Raw genomic sequence first — 24,237 nt, 5'->3', positions numbered from 1 at the left:
GCTCATCAGTACAGGTAACCAGGCAGTCTGAGAACCAAAAAAGAGCTCCAGCATGGACCGCATGGGAGGTACTGGATCTGATTGCTGTACGGGGAGAGGATTCCGTGCTAGCAGAACTAAGTTCCAAAAGACAGAAGGCCAAAACATTTGAAAAAAGTCTAAGGGCATGATGGAGACAGGACACAACAGGGACTCACTACAGTGCCACATGAAAGTTAAGGAGCTCAGACAAGTGTACCAGAAAACCAAAGCAGCAAATGGACAGTTCAGTGCAGGGCCACAGACATGCTACTTCTACGCTGAGCTGCATGCAATTCGGGCGGGTGGGGGGGAGGCACCACCACTACTCCACCCCTTACTGTGGATTCCAAGGAGGGGGTACTCAGCCATGCCTGAGGATTTTGCGAATGGGGAAGAGGAGGAGGAGCTGGAGCTTGTGAAAAGCACAACACACCATTCTCCAACAGCCAGAATCTCTCTCAGCCTGACTGAAGTCGCCTCCCAACCCGGTATCCTGGACCATGAAGCCATAGATGATACCTTTGGTACCTCTGTAAATATAAAACATGGTTCAAAAGTAAAAATGTTTTTTTAAATGATTAATTTGCCCTGAGAATTTGGGATGCATTCGTGGCGAGTATAGATACTGGAAAAGTCTGTTAACGTGTCTGGGCATGGAGTGGAAATCCTCCAGGGACATCTCCATGAAGCTCTCCTGGAGGTACTCCAACAGCCTTTGCAGAAGGTTTCTGGGCAGCCTTATTCCGTCCTCCATGGTAGGACATTCTACCATGCCATGCTAGTAGCAAGTAATCTGGTATCATTGCATGACAGTGTATGGTCCTGGTGTTTGCTAGCATTCAAGCAACAGCCGTTCTTTATCTCGTTGTGTTATCCTCAGTAGAGTGATATCATTCATGATAACCTGGCTGAAATATGGGAATTTAATTAAGGGGACAGAGGTGGTTGTTCCTACGGGGCTGTTTGCCTGTGACTGAAAAGAAATCCTTCCCTGCAGTTAGCCAAGTGGTGGGGGGGGGGGGGGGCACCATTGGTGCTGAGCTATTTGCCTTTGGCTAGCAGGGATCTCCCCTGGTACCAGCCATGCAGTGGGGGGAGGGGTAAGGTGATCATCCCAGAGAATTGGATGGGGGTGGGTAGTTTGGTTTCTGCTGCTGCACATTAACATGAAAACTGCAGCACTCAACAGGCTTTGTTTAGTATGGGAAAGGAGGGTGTTGCTTTTATGAAGATTGCAGAAGCCAAAAGACAATGGCTTACCATGGCTGCATGCAAGCCAAATTCTGTTGCCCAGCCCTGCGTCTATCAACTCTACCACCACAGCCGCAGGCACTCAATATTAAGATGCAAAATGCACCGAAATCACATGTGCTATGTAATATGAATAGTGTTGTATACTCTCTCACAGTGAACATCTTGTTCTGTAAAATGTATATTTTTAAAATACATCTCTCCCCCTTTCTCCCTCCCGCAGCTGCAAATTTTTCAAGCCTCCCTCCTCTGTCCTGAAGGCTCTCTCAGATAAGGCAGCAAAAAAAAAAAAAAAAAAAAAAAAAGCCACGCACGTGAGATGAAATGTTCTGAGATCTTGCAGTCATTGCAAGCTTCCACAGGGCTATTGCCACTTGCTTCTCAACTGTGAGGGCTGCTCTCATTTTGGCATCTTTGTCTTGCTTTCCCCTGCAGTGCAAAGTTCCATGAAATCGGCCCTACACATTCAGAAGTTTCGCAGCCACTGGGAATCATCCCAGACATGCAACACTATGTGGTCCTACCAGTCTGTGGGTATTTCCTGGGCCCAGAATTGGTGTTCCATGGCATGAACCTGTCCCATTAACACCATAGTCTCCAAAGTGAAGAGGTCCACAGTTTGAGAATTCTGTGTCCATATTCTCATCACTCACTGCGCTGCCGCCTCCTCCTCACCTGGCTTGGCAGGATCTGCTTCAGCTTAAACTGCACAATAATGTGTGAGGTGTTTACAATGTTCATGACTGCTGCATTGAGCTGAGTGGGCTCCATGCTTGCTGTGGTATGGCATCTGCACACATAACCCAGGGGAAAAAAAAAAAAAAAAAAAAAAAAAAAAAAAAGAGAGTGAAATGGTTGTCTGCCATTGCTTTCATGGAGGGAGAGGGAGGGGGGCCTGACATGTACCCAGAACCACCCATGACAATGTTTTTTCCCCCTTCAGGCATAGGGATCTCAATCCAGAATCTCAATGGGTGGGGGAGACTGTGGGAACTATGAGATAGCTACCCACAGTGCAATGCTCTGGAAGTTGACTCTAGAGTCAGTACATGGATGCACACCACCAAATTAAGGTGGTTAGTGTGGCCACATGCACTCTATTTTATACAATCTGTTTCCAAAAATCAATTTCTGTAAAATCAGAGTAATCCCATAGTGTAGATATACTCTATGCCTTATTACACTGGATGACTAATTCCAGCTTCATAAGCTTAAAAAAGATCCAAAATTTGAGGAAGAAATTTAGGAAAACATCTCTAGTTGCAAAATTCCAAAACTGCTTTTTATGAGAGAAAATACATATGTACATAAAATGTACACTGAAGGTGAAGGAGCACACCATCCCTTTCTATATAATTCTACAGTGTTTGTGTAAACCTTTTACAAAGTTGTCACCTAGTTAAAGCTCTTGGTCAACAAACAGAGGGGGTCACTTCTGGCATGTCAGTTGTATTTTATGATCTTCATAGGTCAACTTAACAGTGTAAGATCAATGCCTGGGTGGGGCACACCAAGTACTTGTGCAGTTTCTCAATATGCACTAGAACTGTCCAATAGCCAGATTTCTAGGAACTATGAACCCAGATGTACCTGCTGTGGGAGTGTGCCTGTCCAGTCTATGAGGCATATCTCCAGATTTGTCTGCAATGAGACCTAAAGTAAAGCTGTTGATCATTAAGTAGATTCTGAGAATCCCAGAATCTATTTCATCTCCAGAGAAAGTTAAATCTTCTAACTTTGTTTCTTTTAGGGTCTCATATTCAGGAGAAGTGATTCAGTCCATTCATGATGTTGCTCCATACAAGGCAGGATTTCACTGAAGCACCAGGAACCATGGTGGGATTTTTTGTGAGTTTAAAAAAAAAAAAAGTTTTCCACCTTCCTTTGCCTCCCACCCCACCCCAGGCTGTCTCTAGCTATTCCGGGGCCCTATGCTGGCCCCAGGCCTCCATGGCAGGGAGGAGTGGGGCTGGCTTGGGGGACGGGGGGGGGAACACCCCCCAGCAGCGTGGCTGGGGCTGGGCCTCTGCACCTCCCAGTGCTGGAGAGTGCAGGCCCAGCCCTGCTGCACACCTCAGGGTAGTGGGGGTGGGGCAGAGGCAGAGCAGGGGCTGGAGCAGCACACAGCTGTGCAGAGCACCAGGAAGTTTCCAAACTTCCCAGTGCCCTACACAGCCACAAGCTTTGCATATGGGTAAGGACGGTCCTGACCTCACCCATTAACTTCAATTTGTATAATCCCAGAGTTATTTATGGTTTATTAAAAAAATGATTTTCAACACCAAACCTTACTTTTATATGTTAGTGCCTGCCTACATATTAGGAAGATTTTCAAGTGTTTGCACTGTTGTAACTACACTGAGATAGTCACACTGATGCAAGCCTCTAATGTAGACAACCGAAGCAATGCAAGAATGAGACTTCACTGGTAGAGTACTCTAGTAAATTAGAGTAAGCTGCATTGGTTACACTGGTGGGTGTTGTACTAAATCAAAATACATATGCTCCTAGTTACCTTCCAAAGTAAAGCTTTCCAGAGGGATTCTTGTTTCATTAAGAAAAACTGCTTAACCTAGAGTATACTTCCCTAGAACATTGAAGACTGAGCCATATTCAGACCTCAGAGGTATTCATATGCCCCTTGAAACATACAAGGCCCAGTTCTCAGAAGATGGCAAGATTTGGGTATTTTAAAGTAGCATCTGGATGCTCAGATCACTTAGATGCATAAACTGCCAATTTATAAGGGCTTTTTTTCCCAAAGCCAACCCCCCTCCCCACATACTCTCTGGATTATAAGACTAGAATTGTAAAGAGGGATGTGAATATTGAAACAGTACTCCTGCTTAATATAATCTATTATCAGCTGTTATGACTTGAACATTGTACAGAGTGCTGGCTTTGATGGGCAGCTGTCAAAAGCAAGCCAGAGAACTATAAAGCAAGCACTGAAAATACTTGACATTTACAGGTATTGTACAGGGTTTGCAAGACTTAGCATCCCCACACTCTTGAGAATCAGAATGCAAGGACTTGGAGGAAGTCAAAATTTGGTAACATGTAAGCAACACTGAATCACAACCCTTTTTTTGAAAAAAGTTTGAAATAAATTGGCAGGGTTATTAGCTTTTGATTAAGTAGTGGGTAGAAATGGAGGGGGAAGACTGATTAGGTCATCCACTCCCTCTCCCTGCCAGTGCAGGGTTTCTCTCCACTGTAAATCTGCTAAAGCTTTCCACTCTCTTTAAAGAGAGATTCACTCCTCCCCCAGGAAATTCCCAGCCACAACTGCTGTAAACAATGAGGATCCCAATAAAGGGATCCACCTGCCAGTGGACACACTACAGCATTTTTAGAAATACTAGCCTCTCAGCAGTGCTACAGATAAGTTTCAAAGTCTAACAGAAAATTGGATATCTACTTCTCCCTAGCAGGTGGCTTAAACAGCTCTATAGTGTAAGCTTAAAAGGGGAAAACTACTTGCTCATGTAAACACAGGGGACAGGTACATTGGCAAGAGGTTGTATCACTTCAGTCACTGAACATTAGAAGCTGTTTATCCTGGTTCTGTAACTAATGTGGACTAAAAAAAATTATCTTCCTCTGAAACTGTGGTGAGAGCCTAATTTTGATCAAAGGTTCAGGGTTTATTTAAGATAATGCAAAGTTCCCGTGGCTGGGAGGAGGGGGGAGTGGAGCTATAAGTATCTCTACAATAAAATGTTGCTGTAATTATTTGAGAACTGCTCTGTAACATTTCTATAGAAGGTCTCAGAAGATATAAGTAGGCTAGAATTGAAGATAATTATGATGGAGAAGAGTTTTGAACACTCAAAGCTACTTTCACCCTTCAGGTCTGACTTGTCACTGTAGGCAAGAAAATATCTGAGTTCCCTTCCGGAAGCATACAATCAGGCTACAACCCACTTCCCAAATGTCTTTCTACAGGCAACATGAACTACTTAGTGCCTTGAAGTACACACAACAGGGAATTCAAAGCAATACTTCAAGTTTGTAATCCACAGGTCCACATGCTTAGTTATATTTCAGAGGTTCTTCAGACCCACCCAAGAGCATTAGTGGGCATCGTTACCCCATGCTGAAAGAAGATTAGTCACCCAATGCCATCTTAGAGGAGGCAGTGATCAGTGCATCTGGGTGAAGAGGTGCCAAGGATCACAGGGAAGTGTTGGAGGCACCTTTTAGAGAGCAGGTAGATTTTCTCCCCACCACTACCTCCCTTTTAAAATGGAGTTATAAAATTTGACTCGAAGAGGAGCTTGTGCCAAGAACTGTGGTGACTTTTCCCCCCACGCAGAAAGATACCACTAAAAGGGAAGGGTGTGTATCTTTGCAAAGAGTTACAGCACAATACCCAGAAGATTGATGGTCACTATAGAAGTCCATTCTGATAGTTAGAAGGAAGTCTCTCCCCCAAAGATGAGGGCTAAGACTGTGTTCCAAGACCCCTCAGGGGGGAGTAGAGGGGGAAAAACAAAAACAAAAACAAAAGCCACCTATAACTTTTTAAAAGTCAGTTGGGATAGGGCCCTGAAGAGAAATCCAAAACCGAAGCTGGAAGACAAACAATAAGAGGTGGGGGAAAGCACCTGCTGCATGAGTCATTGTGAAGTCTCACCTTCATTCATTGTATTTGAACAATGCAACTTCTAAAGGAACACTGAAGAAATTGAATCAGTTTAGACACAACTCACAACAAGCACATGCTACAGTATCACACAGGCACTCTCCATCTTAAAAACAAAGTAACAGTTTCCACAGCCAAAGGGCCTGCATCACTTCCAAAACAGTACAGGCCTGTACTTCTCCAATCAAGAGCAATGCTGATCACTGCTTTAGCATTATGTAAAGATTCCATAAAGTTTTTGCTATTAAAATGCCTTTCAGCCATCTAGGAAAGCAGATATGCTGGTCTGTATTAACCCTCCAGACCAGGAATCAGGATTTTTGCACACCTAGAAGCATGGGGCTTTAGCCATGCAATTGCACTAAAAGTCACTGCTAAAGCCCTGTACTACTCTGGAAATGTAATCTGAAAGAGAAGTGGAAACATGTACAGATTTATCAGCTCAGTGTTTCAAAGCCCACAGCGAGCAGAGCTAGGGATTTAAAAAAAACAAAACCCTTTATTTCAATATTAGCTCAACTCACAGGTTAAAGCAAGTCTAGCAAGCCTCATCTTTGTGAGGAGTGGGGACAAGGGTAGACCTGTTAGAGGCTAGAGTAACAAAGACTGAGCCCTGACCTACCCCTAAAATTTAAATCCTCCTAGCTACAATGCTGGGGGGGGCCCCCACAGGTTCTGAAAGATTCAGACCCATGCACTATAGTTAATCCACAGACTAGTCAACAGAAGACTCCACCTGTCAACCTAGCTATGCTACTTAGGTGGCTGGATTATCTACAGTGATAGAAAAATCCCTTCCATGAATGTAGGAAGCATCTACTCTATGGCACGATAGGATACGTCTACACTCCAAACACGGCTGCAGTGGTGGAGCTAAGAAAATGAATTGGATAGCAGAGGCAGCCTGTTCAGTATCTGGCTATTTCCAATGAAAGTTGATCTCTTAATTCATACCAATAAAAAAGGTTATACAAAAAAAAAGACACAGACCTCACCATGCTAGATTAGCAGCAAACAGAGCTAGTCCTTTTTTTCCCCCTTTTATTAAATGTCCTAAAGGACTACTGTTAAAAAGTTACTCTATCCCTAAGCCATGGAGGATTTTCAAGCTCAACAGGGCCAAATCAAAAAACTATTCCAACTGAAACACTGAAGAGACATCTTCAAGGCAATTCTCTGCTCAATGTTGACTGTCCCCCAACCATTCTGGTACTAGACCTGTTTGAAGAGGCTGCTTATAGGGAAAACTGGGTTAGCATTGCTATCTCCCATACATATAGTCCTATCCTCACGCAGGTACCAAGCTAAGAACATTTCATCCAACAGTTGATATTCAGAAAGTTGCAAGTAACTGAAAGAGGGCGGTTGGAGAGAAATGCTTAGGCACCCTGAAGTATATTTCACTACAGTTTGTGAACACTACAGCAATAGCATTATGTCCTAGTTATCAGTTTAGGGGTATTGGGAGAAGGGGTTGCACATGTGCACAGCATCAAGTTTACTTTAAAGGTCATTGGCACAAGCTTCCTGTTTAGGAGAGTATAGCCACTCAAGTATTTTTCATACCTTTCAGAAAAAAAATATTCCAGCTGAAATGAAGACCACCTTTCATACTTTAAGTACAGAAGCAAAATACAGCTCCTAAGAAAAGAAATCAAACCTACTTGCTGAGTGGGTTTTATGCTCATGACTAGAAGCTAGTTTCTAGATGTGCAATTAAATTTAAGAATTCCACACTGGAATGTTTAAGAAGTCATACAGAAAACAAATCAACTTGTTCCACAGTAGGTCCAAGGAGCCCAAAGAGCTGAGACCAGTAGCTACAGGTTGCCCATGAACAAGCTGCACTGGTCCTTATTGACAGAAGCACCTATGCTTGGTTAACACCCACACAAAGAGCAGAATATAGCACTAATTCAGAAGGAGACACACACACCCCACCCCAATTTGGTAAAGAGCTTGAAACAGTGCAAGGATTGTGTGTCAAATTTCCCCATCTTAGTGATTTAGCATTGTCAGTTATTTGCCATATTCACAAAAAATGGTGAGTATCTCACCCATTTTCTTTGTAAAGATAGAGTTTTGGGGTCTGAGTAAGGAGTGGAGTTTTAGTATTTCACTTCATCTTTGGTTGATTATTCTACAACTTGGGATGAACAGCATTTGGTCATTTGTCTAGTTATATTTTTATGTTATGCCAGAGGCACTTATAGCTCAGGACAGGCACTTTAGCACATGTTATAGAGCTAAAGAAAAAAAAATGGAATTTTTTCCTAAGAGGGCGATGAAAGCTCCTAAGACAATCCTTTGTTCCAACATGGGGGTATGCAAATTGATGCATCATTTCTGATGATACTTGCTTGAGATAACATATGAAGTGCCAAAGGTTATTAGAGTTAAACCATAAGAGACAGCGAGGTACAAAGCATTATAATCCTTCCCTCTTTCAGTATTAATTTTTCTAAAGTTACTGCAGCTAGGTAACAGTGTACTACAGTAGACACCCACACCACAGCAACTGGCACTACACCAAGTGATGATGCAGACAGATACCATGGAGACTCAGACACACCAATTCAAGAATTATCAATTGAAATATGGAACTTCCAGTTTTCTATGATCTTGAGTGGCTCACTTAAAAGTTAAAGCAATATGTTTTTAAAGAGGTTTAAAAAAATGAAAAAACAAGGTGCTGTCAGTTTTGGAAGGCATATGGGCCACATGACAGCATGCTTCAGCTTAAAAAGAAGGATACTTGTTTGTAAGTTTCCATACTTCTCAGAAAATAAGTTAAGGTTTTTCATGTTACTGATATCATAACTGATAAAAAACATGTTACTCCCTGCTCATCAAGAGTTTGCCTGATGGCATTAACAGCAAGATAAACCTAGAGTACTGAACTGTGATCTTGACAGGTAAGTTTGCAGTCAGCCTCCACGAGCAAGTCGGCACAACTCTGAAATCTTTAACATCTGAGGCCTTGTCTACACCACAAAGTTGCAGTGCTGGTGAGGGGGTTACAGCACTGCAACTTAGGAGGTGTACACACCTGCAGGGCATTACCAGCACTACAACTCCCTGTTTGCAGCGCTGGCTGTACACCCGGTCGAACCTCGGGTGTAGAGGATCCAGCGCTGGTGATCCAGCGCTGGTCATCAGGTGTAGACACTCACCAGCGTTTTTCTTGACCTCTGTGGAATAAGCAGGTATCCCAGCATACCTGAGGAAGCCTCTCTGGTAATCAAGCAGGTCTCCTTCCCCGCGGTTTGCTCTCGCGTTCCCCGAACCCCCCCGCAAGCAGGTCTCCTTCCCTGTGGTTTGCTCTCGCGTTCCCCGAACCCCCCTGCAAACCGCCCAACAGCGCTGCAGTGTGGCCACATCTAACACCACTTGCAGCGCTGGTTGCTGTAAGTGTGGCCACTCTGCAGCGCTGGCCCTATACAGCTGTACTAATACAGCTGTAACAACCAGCACTGCAAAACTGTAGATGTAGACATAACCTGAGACACCCATATTTGCAGGACTGCAGTATAATTCCTACCATTTTCCAGTTTTAATGGGATGCTGGTCCTTTGGAAACATCTCAAAGGCCAACACTTTATAACTTGATCAGCTTTGCTTGTTTTAGATTATTCTGTTCGTGCCCTGAGCCAGATTACTAGGAATGTAAACTATTCAGTGAATACTTACAAAGTTTCACCCTGTTTGCAAACTTTTCACTGTAACTGAGTTATTGTGTATGAGTGATCACTTAACCGATTCAATAAAAGCTTCTGCTCCCTGACTGGACGACAAGTATCCTACAAACAGATCCATTTCACTGCTTTTGGTGAATATATTACAGAATTACTTCCAGCATTATTTTACCAGCCCCGTGAAGCTCATCAGGTGGGTCATGTGTCCTTCAGAAGAAAGCAAAGCTATTTGATTAAGCTAAGTTCCAATTACAGGGTTGATACCAAAAATCTAATTGCATATCATTATCTTCAGAAGCTATAAGACTTGTGCTGAAATCTAGTCATTCCCTCTCACCTCACCCAAAGCATTTTGGAAACAAACAGGTTACATAATACCACACACACACAGGCCCCTCAATCTTGCTGTTCCCTTAGCGCAGGGGTGCCCAGTCATAAGACCCAGAGCCTGCATCAATACAATATACTAATGTTTACATCATTTTTGTTTACACAAGTGTAAACAAACACTGCATATAAACAACCTAATACATATGAAACAAGCTGAACTGAATATAAATCAATACAGGTGACTTTAAAATCTTAGATTCCACATATTTTAATGTTTGGCCCACACAAGGTTGTGCTTAGGTTTGTGTGACTCTCCTGTGTAATAAGATTTGGCACCACTGCCTCAGGGCTCGTCTACACTATGCAGCTTTTAGCACCAAGGCTGTGTGAATACAGCCTTGGTGCTAAAAGTCAGCATGTGTGAATGCTCCCGAGTGGTATTTTGTCAGCAAAAATACTTCCAGCCCTGTGAACGGCAGTAGCTTTGTCAGCAGGAGAGCATTCACACTGCCACTTGCTTCGCAAAACTTTTTTCTTTCAACGTGGCAGGCGTGCTTTAAGTAGCTGTGAAAAAACAATAGTTTTGTCAACAGTTGCAGTTTAGACAAGCCCTTAGTGGAAATCCATTCATATGTGCTGTAGTCAAATATGGCTCTTTTTAAAGGGAAAGAGCCAATTTAATGTAAGGATTTGAAAACCAGGCAAGTGCTACAGCAGACACTCTTTGTAAAAACTGTAGCAAGTGAGTCCTTAAACTGCTGGCTAGCAAACTGAGCTTAATGCAGTTTTTCCTTTAAGTGAACACCTGTCTGCACAGCCAGTGATCCTTAGGGTCTTCCAATAGGTAACATACTGTTGCCATCCAAACAGTTTTAGGAATCCAAACACTGCAGAATTCATCTCAATATAAAGTCAGGCCAGACTGCTTTTTTAATCTATTTTCTTCACAAACCTGGACTAAGCCTCTTTGGAGTACTGCAACATGGAGGGAATTAAGAACTAGTAAATAGAAGTGTTAGAATAGAAGAGTCACCAAAACTTTTTTTTAAAATCCATCAGAAACTTTAAAAGCACCAATGGTTGACTTGGTAATGCAAAAGGTCTGTGCTAGTTTATCCTACTTGGCTATCTTGCACCAGCCTCACCCTCCACAATGGAGTGTAGTTAGCATGTAGAAAAACTATTGTATACCAAGGAGCAATTCCTTTCTTAATACAACCCCTCCCCAACAATTGATTATATTATGGGACATAGACTAGACAATTTTTTCCTACACTGTTACTTACTTCCCCCTTCCCCTCAAACAGCTGCAGATTATTTCAATAAAGTTGAACATTCGATTAACCTGACCTTGATTACTGAAATATATCTGGTACCTTATCAATTGGTATGATACCCATTTTGTTAAATGTATTCTTTAAAATAATCCTTGAATGATTTATTTGTAGTTAAACTGTTCCATTTAGTAACCATATTTTTCAGGTCAAGATTTAGGCATTTTAAATGCCCCATCATTGTATTATCATGAACCTTCTGATAAAAATTAAGACTTTGATAGTAAATTTTATCTCTACAAAGTACTGTATTCCCCCATCTATCCTTTGGATTAACACTCAATCTGGACAGTGGTTTAAATTTTGTTTTCATGAGATGCGTTCACCAGCAGCTCTGTCTCCGCAAGAAGAGCTTAATGAGGGCTGTGCTAACTGGTTTATCAGATACAGTTTATCCATTTCCTTCAGAGACCACAGTCATAAAACCTATCTGTATATTGCTCACAGGTTGAACAGCAGAAGGGTGCTTATGTTGTAGGACAGAGTAGTTTAAATTAAGAGCTCATGGATCTGCACTTTTCCTGAACCTCTAAGTAAAGAAAGCATCCTGAATACTGATTTAAGTTTAAAGGAAAACTGCAGGAACTTTCCAGAAGTGCATTGAAGTTTGTCTAGTTTCACTATAGCTTCTTAAAAAAAAAAAAAAACACCCACCCCAGTATGAGATACAAGGATATTAAAGTAGAGGAATTTTCCTGTGGTGAAAGTATACCAGTCAAAAGGCTGTACAAAGGACTGCAGACTTTTACAATACCAATGACTTCTGCACCCAGCATGTGAACTACAACAGGTAGAAAAAAAAAATCTGTCAAGATTTAGTAGAGAAAGGGGGAGATGCAAATACTTTGTGAACACTTGCAGCTTCCATTTTCCAGCCTGCTCCAGATAGACCTAAACACATACATATTTCCTAATCCAATTATTTAGATCATTTTAAAAGGCCAGATTCTGGAATTGCTCCAATTGCAATGCCAAGTATTTTTTTTAATCTAAATTCTTGTCAGTGGTGCTACCTATTTGGTAGTATAATTATACTGCTATATTTCTGCTGGTCTACATGGGAAAATGACATGCCCTAGAACAGACAATAAAATTAAATGGGCCAAATTCATTCTTAGTGTAAACAAGAGTTACATCAGGGATCAGTTTAGCACAGCTTTTGATGCATTATGCCACATAAAACCATAAAGTTTTAAATAAACTACTACATCACAGACTACTCACTGCTAGATTTTTCCTATATTGAATAATTTCCTCAAGTTAATGAGACCTTCTTAGCCAGAGGAAAGAGGGCAATGATTCATAGTGGTAAAGCAAGAGAGAGGACCAGAGGTTGGGTTAGTCTGACTCTTTGAAAGTCACATGTCTCATAGCCTCAGGGAATAATCTAGTTTGTTTCTGGAGCAGAGTTAAGAGCTTTCATTAGAGTATGCATGGGATCTCCAGGAAATTCTGAATTGTTGCTTACTAAGGGGCTGCAACAGGCAAGGAGTCTAGGTCATTTACCAAATTTATAGTCCATTCTGTATTTTGTGGGATTCACATGATACCACATTACTGAAGTTAAACCCAGGTCTCTTACCACCCTGTACCTCTGTTCCAGTGATGCCAGTTTTGATGCCTTGTTTCTCCTCTTCCACCCTCTCAAATAGTCATGCTTTCTTTCCCACAACTCCCTTTGCTGATCTGCACAGCAACTAACCTCTCCATTCAAATTCCTCCTCTTAAACTATTAATGGTAGTGCAGGGGTGGGCAAACTTTTTGGCCTGAGGGCCACATCTGGGTATAGAGATTGTATGGCAGGCCATGAATGCTCATGAAATTGGCCACTGGGTGTGGGCTCTGAGGTGTTGCTAAAAATGAGGACTTTAGGGTTCAGGAGGGGGCTCTGGGCTGGGAAAAGGGGTTGGGATGCAGGAGGGGGATGAGGGCTCCGGCTGGAGATGCAGGCTCTGATGTGGGGCTGGGGATGAGGGGTTGGGGGTGCAGGAGGGTGCTTTGGGCTGGGACTGAGGGGTTCAGAGGGTGGGAGGGAGATCAGGGGTGCAAGCTCTGGGCAGTGCTTACCTCAAGCAGCTCCCAGATGCAGCAGCATGTCCCCCCTCCAGCTCTATGCAGAGACACGGCCAGGCAGCTCTGTGCACTGCCCTGTCAGCAAGTGCTGCCCTTGCAGCTTCCATTGGCTGAGGTTTCTGGCCAATGGGAGCTGTGGGGACAGTGTGCAGAGCCCCCTGGCTGCCCCTATGTGTAGGGGGTGGATGAGGGACATGCTGTTGCTTCCGAGAGCCATGTGGAGTGAGGCAAGCCCCTGCCCCCCTCCCCCCCCCCCCCCCCCGGCTGGAGCAACAGAACAGGGCAAGCCCCAGACCCTGCTCCCCAGCAGGAGCTCAAGGGCCAAATTAAAATGTCTGGAGGGCCAGATGCAGCCCCTGGGCCATAGTTTGCCCACTCCTGGGCTAGTGAAAGAAGCAGCTGGATACTGCCAGACACTCCCACCCCCACAGTGTACACATTCATTCTACTTTCCCCACCCTTCAGATGCTTGTCCTTCTCCCAAGTAGGCACCTCAGGACAGTGACTGTTTTCTTACAGGTTTTTATGGCAACTAGCACACCTTTGGGTACTGCTGTAATTTAAGTCTGCAGATTCCTGCAGGAGTTATCCCATTGTCCTCAAAAAGATCCAGATTAGTATTTAATCAGCTTGTACCATCAAGTTTAAAAACGTAAACCAGGATGGCCATTATGACACCCAAATTTGTGGGTAATACAGAGGTACCTATGTGAAGGTAGACTAAAAGTATCCAATGGCTGGGCAGTAAGACAGCAAATGTTGGATCTCCCCCACAACGTTACAGCTACATGGGGGAGGGGGGAAGGGGTTTCAATGCCTAAGAACCTTGCTTAATTTCATAAAATTCATAACAGTTACAGCTAATTCTCCTCCGCTCCTCTAGAGCTATGGCTTTATCATCACTAAGTCTGCAAATGACCTATTTTCTACAAGTATTTGGCAGTGGAACTGGAAGATATATTAAGCATTACAGCAAAAGAGAATCAGCATTAACTATTGCAGTCAGAAGGATGGGTTTATATACCCAAACCATTCAGGAATGACACAGCTGAAGTCAGTTTTCAATAAAGTCTAAGCCACGGAAGTGCTTTTGTGAAACAATTCACAATAAAAATCACCACAAACATCAGACTTATGCTTCTAAAGCAGCCTGAAGTTTAAGATCACTGTAAAAATACAAGCCACTAATAAGGCATTTAGTGAATCTAATCCACAGGTCTTCTGTTGTTCTAACACATCCCTTAGGAAAAGCAAACCACTAGATTGGTATGAATTATCCCTGGGTGGGTTGGGGTTTTTTGGGGCTAAGCTAACACTGCTACAGAGGCCCCCTGAAGAGTTTGGTGCACCACATTAAAAGCAAGCGTGTGAATGAGATACTTCTGGGGGGTGGGGGTGGGAGGAAAGAGCCTGAGGTAACATACAGGGTATGTCTACACAGCAACTAGACATTTGTGGCTGGCCCATGCCAGTCAATTCTGGCTGTGGGGATGTTCCATGTCTGTGTAGACTTCTGGGCTCAGGCTTGAGCCCAGGCTCTAGGACCCCATCAGGCAGGAGAGTCCCAGAGCTTGGGCTCCAGCCCACACCCGGAAGTCTACATAGCAATGAAACAGCCCCACAGCCCAAACCCAAGTCAACTGGCACAGGCCAGCCATGAATGTCTAGTTGCTGTGTAGACATACCCCCAGAGCTGTGAGAATCTTGGAGCCCTTCTGTCATAAACAGATAGCTAAGGGTTAATGTCTCTTTCACCTGAAGCACCTGACCAGAGGACCAATCAGGAAACCGGATTTTTTCAACTCTGGGTGGAGGGAAGTTTGTGTCTGAGTCTTTGTTTTCTGTCTGCCTGCTTTCTCTGAGCTTTGGAGAAGTAGTTCTGCTTTCTAATCTTCTGTTTCTAAGTGTAAGGACAAAGAGATCAGATAGTAAGTTCTATGGTTTCTTTTCTTTGGTATTTGCATGAATATAAGTGCTGGAGTGCTTTGATTTGTATTCTTTTTGAATAAGGCTGTTTATTCAATATTCTTTTAAGCAATTGACCCTGTATTTCGTCACCTTAATACAGAGAGACCATTTGTATGTATTTTTCTTTCTTTTAAGACCTGTTGGAGTTTTTCCTTACTTCAGGGAAATTGAGTCTATACTCACCAGGGAATTGGTGGGAGGAAGAAATCAGGGGGAGATCTGTGTGTGTTGAATTTGCTAGCCTGATTTTGCATTTCCTCTGGGTGAAGAGGAAAGTGCTTTTTGTTTCCAGGACTGGGAACGGAGAGGGGGAGTCACTCTGTTTGGATTCACAGAGCTTGTGTCTGTGTATCTCTCCAGGAGCACCTGGAGGGGGGGAAGGGAAAAAGGATTATTTCCCTTTGTTGTGAGACTCAAGGGATTTGGGTCTTGGGGTCCCCAGGGAAGGTTTTTCAGGGGGACCAGAGTGCCCCAAAACACTAATTTTTTGGGTGGTGGCAGCAAGTACCAGGTCCAAGCTGGTAACTAAGCTTGGAGGTTTTCATGCTAACCCCCATATTTTGGACGCTAAGGTCCAAATCTGGGACTAAGGTTATGATACCTTCTCCAAGCAGGTCTCACTGCAACCGTCAGGGTTATGATTAATCTCCAACAGCAGCTTTATTGTGCTAAAATCAGGGAGGCCCTTTGGCTGCACAGAGGAAGAAAAAAAGTCAGCCAAATAAGGCTGTTTGAGTGGTACCAAGCCAGGAAAGGGTCCAGGAGATGACGTGATTCAGAGGAAGCCTTTAGTCATCAGTTTCCTTCAGAAGCTGGAGTGGAGCCAGAAGACCTCTCAGACATCAAATCTCACACTGAAGAATATCAGTCAGTTGAGAGCAGAGATGCTCAGATCCCAGCAGCTCGTGATGAAAGAGCAGCTTTAAAAATAAGTCACAACAGGCTAATAAGGAGTCCCTCCTTCCACTTACAAAGTTTCGGCTAACTAGCTGTACTTCCTGCTAGTTGCACAGGGCTAAGTGAGCTGTGCAGAGCTGCGCAGCAAGATTTTGCTTCACAACAAATATTATACATGAGACATCTGAAACAGAGAGCTTCCTCTTGAAGCAGCTGTGCCATTTCCTGTCAAAAAGGCGTCCATATTAAGGCATCTTAAGCAGGGATATTTCATTTTCTTTTTTTTTTTTAAAGAGAGACTGTCCTTTACCTTCAGAGGGGATTAATCAGACACATAAGAGGCAGTGAAGTCAGCACGACAGAGAAAGCACTTCAAATCCTGCTGTCCCAAAGAAGGAATTGCCTGCAATTCAATTGGAAAAAAAATACTCTGGTGTTTGAGAGAGGTGCTGGATTAGCAATCCTGGGGAATTCAGTGTTCTTTTTCTCTGCAGAATTATGTTATGAATAACAGCTGTGAAAGCACAGTCATGCTGCCTTTAAGTATGCTTCAACACTGATCTAGCCATTATGTTCTTAGACAACCTAGAATAGTCTGTGGTAGCCAAGCTCCAGAAGTACAGGGGAAGAGGCGAGTTCAGGCTCTGGCTCCTCAATTTTTTGCCACTTCTGTGGAGGCTAAGGGGATCAGTTACAGTGGCGATTTGCTAGGTGGACACTTATCCAAGAGGTGAACAAAGACCATATCTGACTTTTTTGAAAGACATTCATAAAGAGATGTTAGTGATAACTTTTGGTCACTACCCAGAAGGGTCAGGTCTGGAATTCTGCTTTTGCACAGAGATTCTCTGCATGACATGACCAGCCAGATACACTATCCAAAAGGGTTCCCTTTTCAGAAGGGAGAGTAAGGACAAAATGCAATTTTAATTGGTGTGGTCATTTTGGAGATTAAATTGGTTTGGGTTTTTGTGGCAAATCTATTCAACTTCAGACTTTTGGGGATTTAGAAGGAAGCTCTTGTAGAATTCTACTTCTCCTTCCTCTCTTAATCCCCAACCCCACCAGAGGGGACACAGGACTTTGTGTTAAAGATGATTTTTCCAAGTCATCTAATGGTACTAGGTTATCCCACTATTAAAAAGACATTGATAAGTAGTCCCCCTTTTGTTAGTCTCAACCAAATTCTTGGCTGAATGACTGAATTCCCACTCCCACCACCAGACACCATTCCAAATCAATGCTGAAGCACTCAGGCAGAGGCTGAAATTGTAAGGGAAACTTGCCCTGCCACTGGCTTGTGTGTGGAAAAAATGCACCAGAACTTAAACAAATCAATGTTATTTTACCCATCAATTGGATTTTGTAACCCCTTATGTATTACTTAAATGACAGAGTCCAAAAAAATCCTAGTAAATATTGTTTCTAGTCCATTCAGCTCACCCCATTGTGCATAGGTACAACTGCACATTATATACAAGATACAATACAGAACCCAAATATTCCTGCAGCACCAAGAAACCATAACTGCTGTTCCAAAGGGATTAACATTTCAGAGATGGCTGATCTGCAAAATAATCAGCCCTTTTGTCATTTGACCATTCAGCTTCCACTTCTTTTGCCAATCACAAGTATTAAAGCATTTTTGGGTAATAAAGTTTCATTAATTGAGACATTTTAGTCAGTGTTGGATTTTATCCCCATTTAAAAATCCTAAAACAAAGCCAAATTTCTTAATACACCATTATTTCCAGATAGCCAGTGTTAGTCATTTTGCTGGAAGAGAGGCAATGGGACAGGAAGGGAGAAGGGAATATTCAGTGAAACAGTTATGTCTGCCACAGGAGTTTGTTACTGTACTAAAAACAAGTTAATTGTATATTGGTATGGTACCACACCTGAATGTGTGTTTTAGATGTAGCCAGTCATAACCCAATACAATTTGAAGTAAAAAAAAAGTTTGAAATTGCCAGATGCCTCAGGCAACCTAATAGATTTTCCTGAAAGTGGAGTTCTTTGGAGGCTCTCAATGCAGCCTTTTCATTTTAGGCCCTATCAGACTGCAGAGCAGAGGGACAATAGTTATCCAAACTCAAGCTGCAATCAAGTAGTGATTCAGGCAGCCATGCTAGATCAATGCTTAGACAGCACTTTTCAAAGTTAGACAAGATTCCCCAAGTCATAAGGAGCCTCAGAATGGCAACCCTTTTGTTCTGTATTAGTTAAGACAGAAGACTAGATATTTGGGATGCCTTGGATGTTCCTTGGCAACACATCAGGATTTGAACCCAGGTCTCCAGAGAGGAAGAGAATTTGTCTATTATAATTCACCAGGCATTTTATATGGTTGCCTCTCACTAGACCCCCAAAGTCAAGTCTTAGAATAAATTCTGTAACTGTATAAAATAGTCAAGTACATGTATAACACTGCAGTTAGTGGATCATTAAGATTTGAACAGATTGTCAGAGCCAGATTATTAGAGAAACTTGATCAGTATTGTTTGGAAAGGAGGCAGCAAGAGAAAAAGTATATACAATATTAGAGAATAGCAAGGGGAAAAGTCACAAGGATATTTAAGAGTGACAAAGTCAAGGGCCACCCATTTTAAACCAAAAAGGAACACAGGCCATTATAAGGACCTTTAAATTGCAGTTTTGCTATACTGGATTAGTGGCAATATAGAATAGTGAACCAAAGGCCACAAAATTACTCTTCAGGGAAAAAAGCGGCTTAAACTGACAAATTAGTAAAGTGATGAAAATGTTTTCCCCATTTTCCTTTATTAAAAGCTTCCATATTTCTCCAATTAGATTTTCTTTGCATGGACCTTTTGGGTTAGAAGGCACTAAGGGCTAATGCCCTAGAGACTCCATCTACCAGCCAGTAACATTTAAGTGCTGCGAACACAAAGCAGATGAGCACTAGCCCAGGCCTTGCTTATAAAATGACTGGGCCTGGTCTACAAGACCCACTGTTCTGTGAAAGGCCAGTTCTGGCTAATCCCATTTCGCTATGCTGTAAATGAGGGTGTAGAGTGACTAAGAACTGAGCTGTTTAAGACCTAGTGATGATGACCAGCAACTTTTAAGTTTTACAGAGCAAGATAGAATCACAAACATCCAAAGGTAAATGAATAGTTTGTGTGGGACTGATGCTTATGTTTGTCACACTGGACCTGGTAATCCACTCAAAGTAAATCAGTGCTAGTTTATTTTTTTCCATTTACAAGTTAAGGTCAATGACAGTAAATCTAACTCATGTCCCCATTTAGTAGAAACATGAGAAAAATACTAGCTCTATGAAGCAACACTTACCCCACAGGCAAGCTAAATTTTTTTATTATTATTTTTTAAATAGCTACAAGTTATGAAGTGAGGTTTTGAACCAGCTTTGGCAGTGACAGCTCACTCACCTCAATTAGGTTCTGGAACACAGTGTAGTGTTCAGCTCTACCAAGCATGAAATGGTTAGAGAGTGACAGACAGAAGCACTAGCCAGTCACAATGAGACCAGTTCCCACTCTTCGCCAATAAGCAAGGCTCTAATGACAAAGGGGAAGAGACTTCAGTGCTTAGTATGACTTGGGAAAGCCTTTAATAGTCAACCATCTCCTCTAACATGTGGGAACAAAAAAGTATATAGCCTACTCTTTCATGTAATCCTTAACTGCTTACACTGCACACACACCACACATCTTTCAGAACAAGGAGCAATGGTGAGCCAGAAGCAAACACCCATTTAGGATAGCTCTCTAAATTCAGCTGTGAAGCCAGATGCAGGTGTCCGCCCCCCCCAAGAGTCTAGCAGGATTTGCAGGCATTTTCACAATGGACTTTCTACATAGCCTGTATAAACACCAATGTGCCAGCTGCCACTCCAGAAAAAAAAGTCTTCTTGGGACCAGCCCTTGGGAGTCATTTCCCATCCTTGATCACAAGTGTGCTGACTGCTTGACAAAGAGCCCATGTACATCTCAAAGGTCACAGGTAGCACTAGTTCAAGGGTTAACAGAGTGGAGCTTTCCTTCTTATTAATAGTGCACCAAAGTTTAATACCACTTGGCCAATTCTGAAAAGTGATGAAATGGCTGAAGGAAGAGTGATTTCTGTCTAGCTCTGTTAAACTTTAGCCTGGCTGGTAGATGCTTAAAAAAAACTGCAACAGTTTTTGATGCTTAGACCAAACAGTGACCATAGCAGCCCATTTTCTGAGAGGCTGGTGAAATTCTATCAATTTTTTCCTGCCCAGCCAGAAGCATTCACTGAAACATTTGCTCCAACTGGCTCCTCCATGATTTATTTTTGCGATGGGACTCATACTACAGCTATGTCCAATTATTAGGAGGTTTCACTCATGTTTGACCTTGATTTGAAGGAAGAAAGTAACTCATCTTTTATTCTTTGAATTTCAGCCATTTTGTTATTAAAAAAAAGTTTTAAGAAGGATGACTACTAGTAGTGTGCTGCTTTCACCTAGAGAAATGGTTACATAGTTTTGCCTACATTTCCTGTGAGCCACAGCTTGAAAATGTTTGAACTATAATTTATCTGCAGTGGAGGCTGAAGTGTCATTTTATTTTAGGTCTGCAATTATAACAGACAGAGCAGGAAACAGGAGGGAAGCTGGCTACTTGCTATTGCCTCATTCCAATGAGCCCACAGTTCTGCACTGTGGTAGCTAAGTGCACATTTAAACAACCAGCTTCTAAATCTGCTTCAGCATCTGAAGTTACAACATACAGCAGCCCAGAAACCCACTAGGTACAATGTACAGCAGATATGAAGTACTACAATGAAGTGCTTGGATTTTCATATCTGCATCTATTTGAATTGCTCTGAAAATAGAACCAAGCCCCTAGGCAAAGAGCGAAAAGCACCAGATTGAACATGGTGAACTGAGTCTAGGGTGTGTATGTGATTCTGAAATTGCAACAGGCACTTTATTATAACATGGCACATAAATCTGGATACAGCTTGTTTGCACGGTAACCGTATCCATCAATAACTCCTGCAGTATGATAGAAGTACTTCAACCCAAATCACATTATCTTCAAAAGTTCAGGGTAGTTTCATTAGATACAGATACTTGCATGTTTTTTATGTTTAAAAAGGGCTGTTAGTCTACAAACTATGTTTTAATAAAACAGCACAAAGTTTTAACTGCAGAAAAATCTTCAGACCTGCAAGTTTGAATCTTCCATTTTCCTATAATGGAAAGTAAGTAGGAGTTCTGAGTCCAAGCAAGAGAAATTAAAAATGGAAGAAACTCATCCTTCTTATTCATCATTAAACTCAACAAAAAGAAAAAAAAAGAGTCAAGTATGGACTTGACAAAACTTTCTCAAGCACTCAGCTCTCCCTAGCCAAGAAATACTTTTGAATCAAGTTGGGACAAGGCTCCCTAGCAACTCAGTCAAACAGAGACTTTAATTATGAGTTATAAAGACACCAGACCCTATGTTCTTCATGGCTGAGATGTAGCCATACTGGGAGTTATGAGACTACATTCCATATGCATTTTTACTCCCCATACTTTGACTTTAAAGAGGTCAGTAAATTTGTATTCACAAAATACACTCATAAGACAATCCCTGAACTATAGGCTTCAAGTATCAGGGAGTAGCCATGTTACTTATAGAAAGGCTTGTAAACTTGTGTAGACTGAATAAGGCCCTGACAATGGTGGAGACAGATAGAAAGAAAAGTCTGATTCAAAAAGAATGAATGCTTGTGGGTAGTTTCAAGATGAGAATTGCACAACTGTGCAATTAGTCAGTCAGCCACCTCCACCAAGAGCAGCCAGAAGCAAGTCTCAGTGCTGATTTCCACCACCACACACCCATCACCCATTGACAGTCATCAGCTCACCCAATGGCAGCTGGGCCAACACAGCCCAGCTCTGCTGAAGATTCACTCCTCCCTCCTTTACAGGACAGAAACTCTTATTACCACCGCCCCTGCCCCCGCCGTTCTGGGAAGTCTGACTGGTATGATAAGAACTCGGGGGGGTATTTACTCCACCTCCAATTAACACTCTTTGGAGGGCAGGGTTGGTTTGCAAATGAACCTACCCGGCAGGAACCGCACATGCTCCACCATGGCTGCCCACAGCCCTACCCACGTTTCAGCTCCTGTCCACGCCTCAGAGGAGCCCCTCCCGCCCATGAATGTGATCATTCACGGGCGACTCAGAAGCTCGGCCCGGCCCCCGTTCCGCTAAGTAGCTAGCCACGAGCGCGCCCCTTGATCGATCCCGGGCCCGGGCAGCAGCCACGGGTACAAGATTTCGGCCAGAGCTGTCTCCCCGTCCCCCATCCCGAGCAGCGGCTGCAGACAGTGCATCGGGCCCAGGGACCCCCCGAAGTTCAGCCGAAGAGGGAGCGGTGCTTGTTTTAAAACAAGGGCCGCCCCACCCCCCGGCTCCGCTCATCAGATACCGGCCGCGAGAAGGGAAACGCCGAGTTAAACCCGGCCGGGGGAGGGCAGGGCTGAGCCGGGGGGGGCCTGCCCTGCCCCCCTACCCCGAGACGGGACTCACTCTCCGCTCCCCCACCCGAGCAGCGCCCCCAGCCCTGCCCAGGGCGCCCGCCGGAGCCCCGCTGGCACGGCGCGGCGGGGCGGGGAAGGGCTGCGCAGGGAGCGGCCCGCAGGGGCAGAGCGGAGACGGCCGCTTCCGTTCGCCGCCCCCAGCAGCTGCGAGCCCCCGCCCCAGCCCGGCGGGGTGAGCCCAGGGCCCGGGGGCACCCACCGTCTTCGGCATCTTCGCGGCGGGCTGGGCACTGCGCTCTCGGCTCCTCCGCTCCGGCTGCTGCGGGCTCCGCGCTTCCTGCTAACGGGACTTGTCTGCCTCTCCCGCGACGACGCAAACCCCACCCCGGAGCTGCGGCCCCGCCGCCCGCCTTTATTCTGGGCTGGAGCTGCCGAGCCCCCGCCCCTGGCTGCCTCCCCCGGCTGGCGCTGCCTGCGCCCCGCGGCCGGCCCGGACAGGCAGCCAGCGGCCGCCCCCCTGCTCTGGGTGCATGGTCCTGGGCGGGCCGGGGTCCTAGCACCCCGAAAGTCATTGTGTCCCCCTGACCCTCCCCGATCCCTCAGCTGCCGCCTGCGCACCGAAGCCCTCAATAAACCGCTGTCTGATCCGTGTCTCCCGGCCCCCCCAGCCCCGCCCGATTTCCCCTGCCCCCAGTCTCCATATGCCCCAATCCCCCTCTGCCCCCACCCTCTTCTGCCCCCAACATCATCGTATTCCCCTGCCTCCAATCCACCTTCTGCCCCCACACCTGTGTGTGTCCCCAGGGCGGGGGGGGGAGTGGGGCAATTTGCCCCAGGCCCCGCAGGGGCCCCCACGAGACTATAGTATTGCAACTTTTTTTTGTGGAAGGGGCCCCCAAAGTTGCTTTGCCCTAGGACTCCTGAATTGTTAGGGCACCCCTGTGTGTCCCCCAAGCCCCATATGACTCCACACCCTGTCTCCCTGCCCCAATGCCCCTCTACCCCCAACATCCCTGCATGTCCCCCTGCCCCCAATCCACCATATGTCCCCATACCCTGTGTGTCCCTCTGCCCTGGTCCTCCCTGTTACCCTCACACCCATGCGTATTCCCCTGCTCCAATCCCCTGTGCCCCACACCTCCACATGTCCCCCTGCCCCAATCCCCATCTGACCCCTACAGCCCCAAGTGTCCTCCTGCCCCAATCCCCATCTGCCCCCCACATCCTTGCATGTCCCTCAGCCCCAATCCCTCCTTGACTGCCCCTACATTCTTGCATGTCCCCCTACCCCGGTCCTCCCTGTGACCCCCACACCCCTGTGTATCCATCTGTCCCAGTCCTTCCTGTGACCCCATGTGTTCCCCACTCCTACATCTCTTCACTGTGTCCCCCAGCCCCCACATCTCCCACACACACTCCAGTGTTCCCCGTCTCATCACATCTCCTGAGTGACCCCTTCCTTGGATCTGCATCCTCCCCTTGTAGATCCCCATCCCCCAGTTCTCCCTAAATCTCTACCCACTTCATCTC

The 24,237-nt window shown here is 44.5% G+C and overlaps 1 protein-coding gene across 1 annotated transcript in view; it reads right to left on the bottom strand.

The window, feature by feature from the left end:
- The window catches only part of MSN (moesin), a 76,554-nt gene extending 53,456 nt beyond the window's left edge, over positions 1–23,098 (bottom strand). Inside the window, exon 1 of the mRNA XM_050964660.1 lies at positions 22,967–23,098. Within this exon, the coding sequence (XP_050820617.1) occupies positions 22,967–22,978 (12 nt within the window). The 5' untranslated portion in view covers positions 22,979–23,098. The remainder of the gene's footprint in view (positions 1–22,966) is intronic.
- Positions 23,099–24,237: the final 1,139 nt, after the last annotated feature.

Source organism: Gopherus flavomarginatus, chromosome 8 (genome assembly GCF_025201925.1).
Source record: "Gopherus flavomarginatus isolate rGopFla2 chromosome 8, rGopFla2.mat.asm, whole genome shotgun sequence".
NCBI lineage: Eukaryota > Metazoa > Chordata > Testudines > Testudinidae > Gopherus > Gopherus flavomarginatus.
Note: the sequence above shows the minus strand (reverse complement) of the source record. Positions and strands in the feature narration are given on the sequence as shown.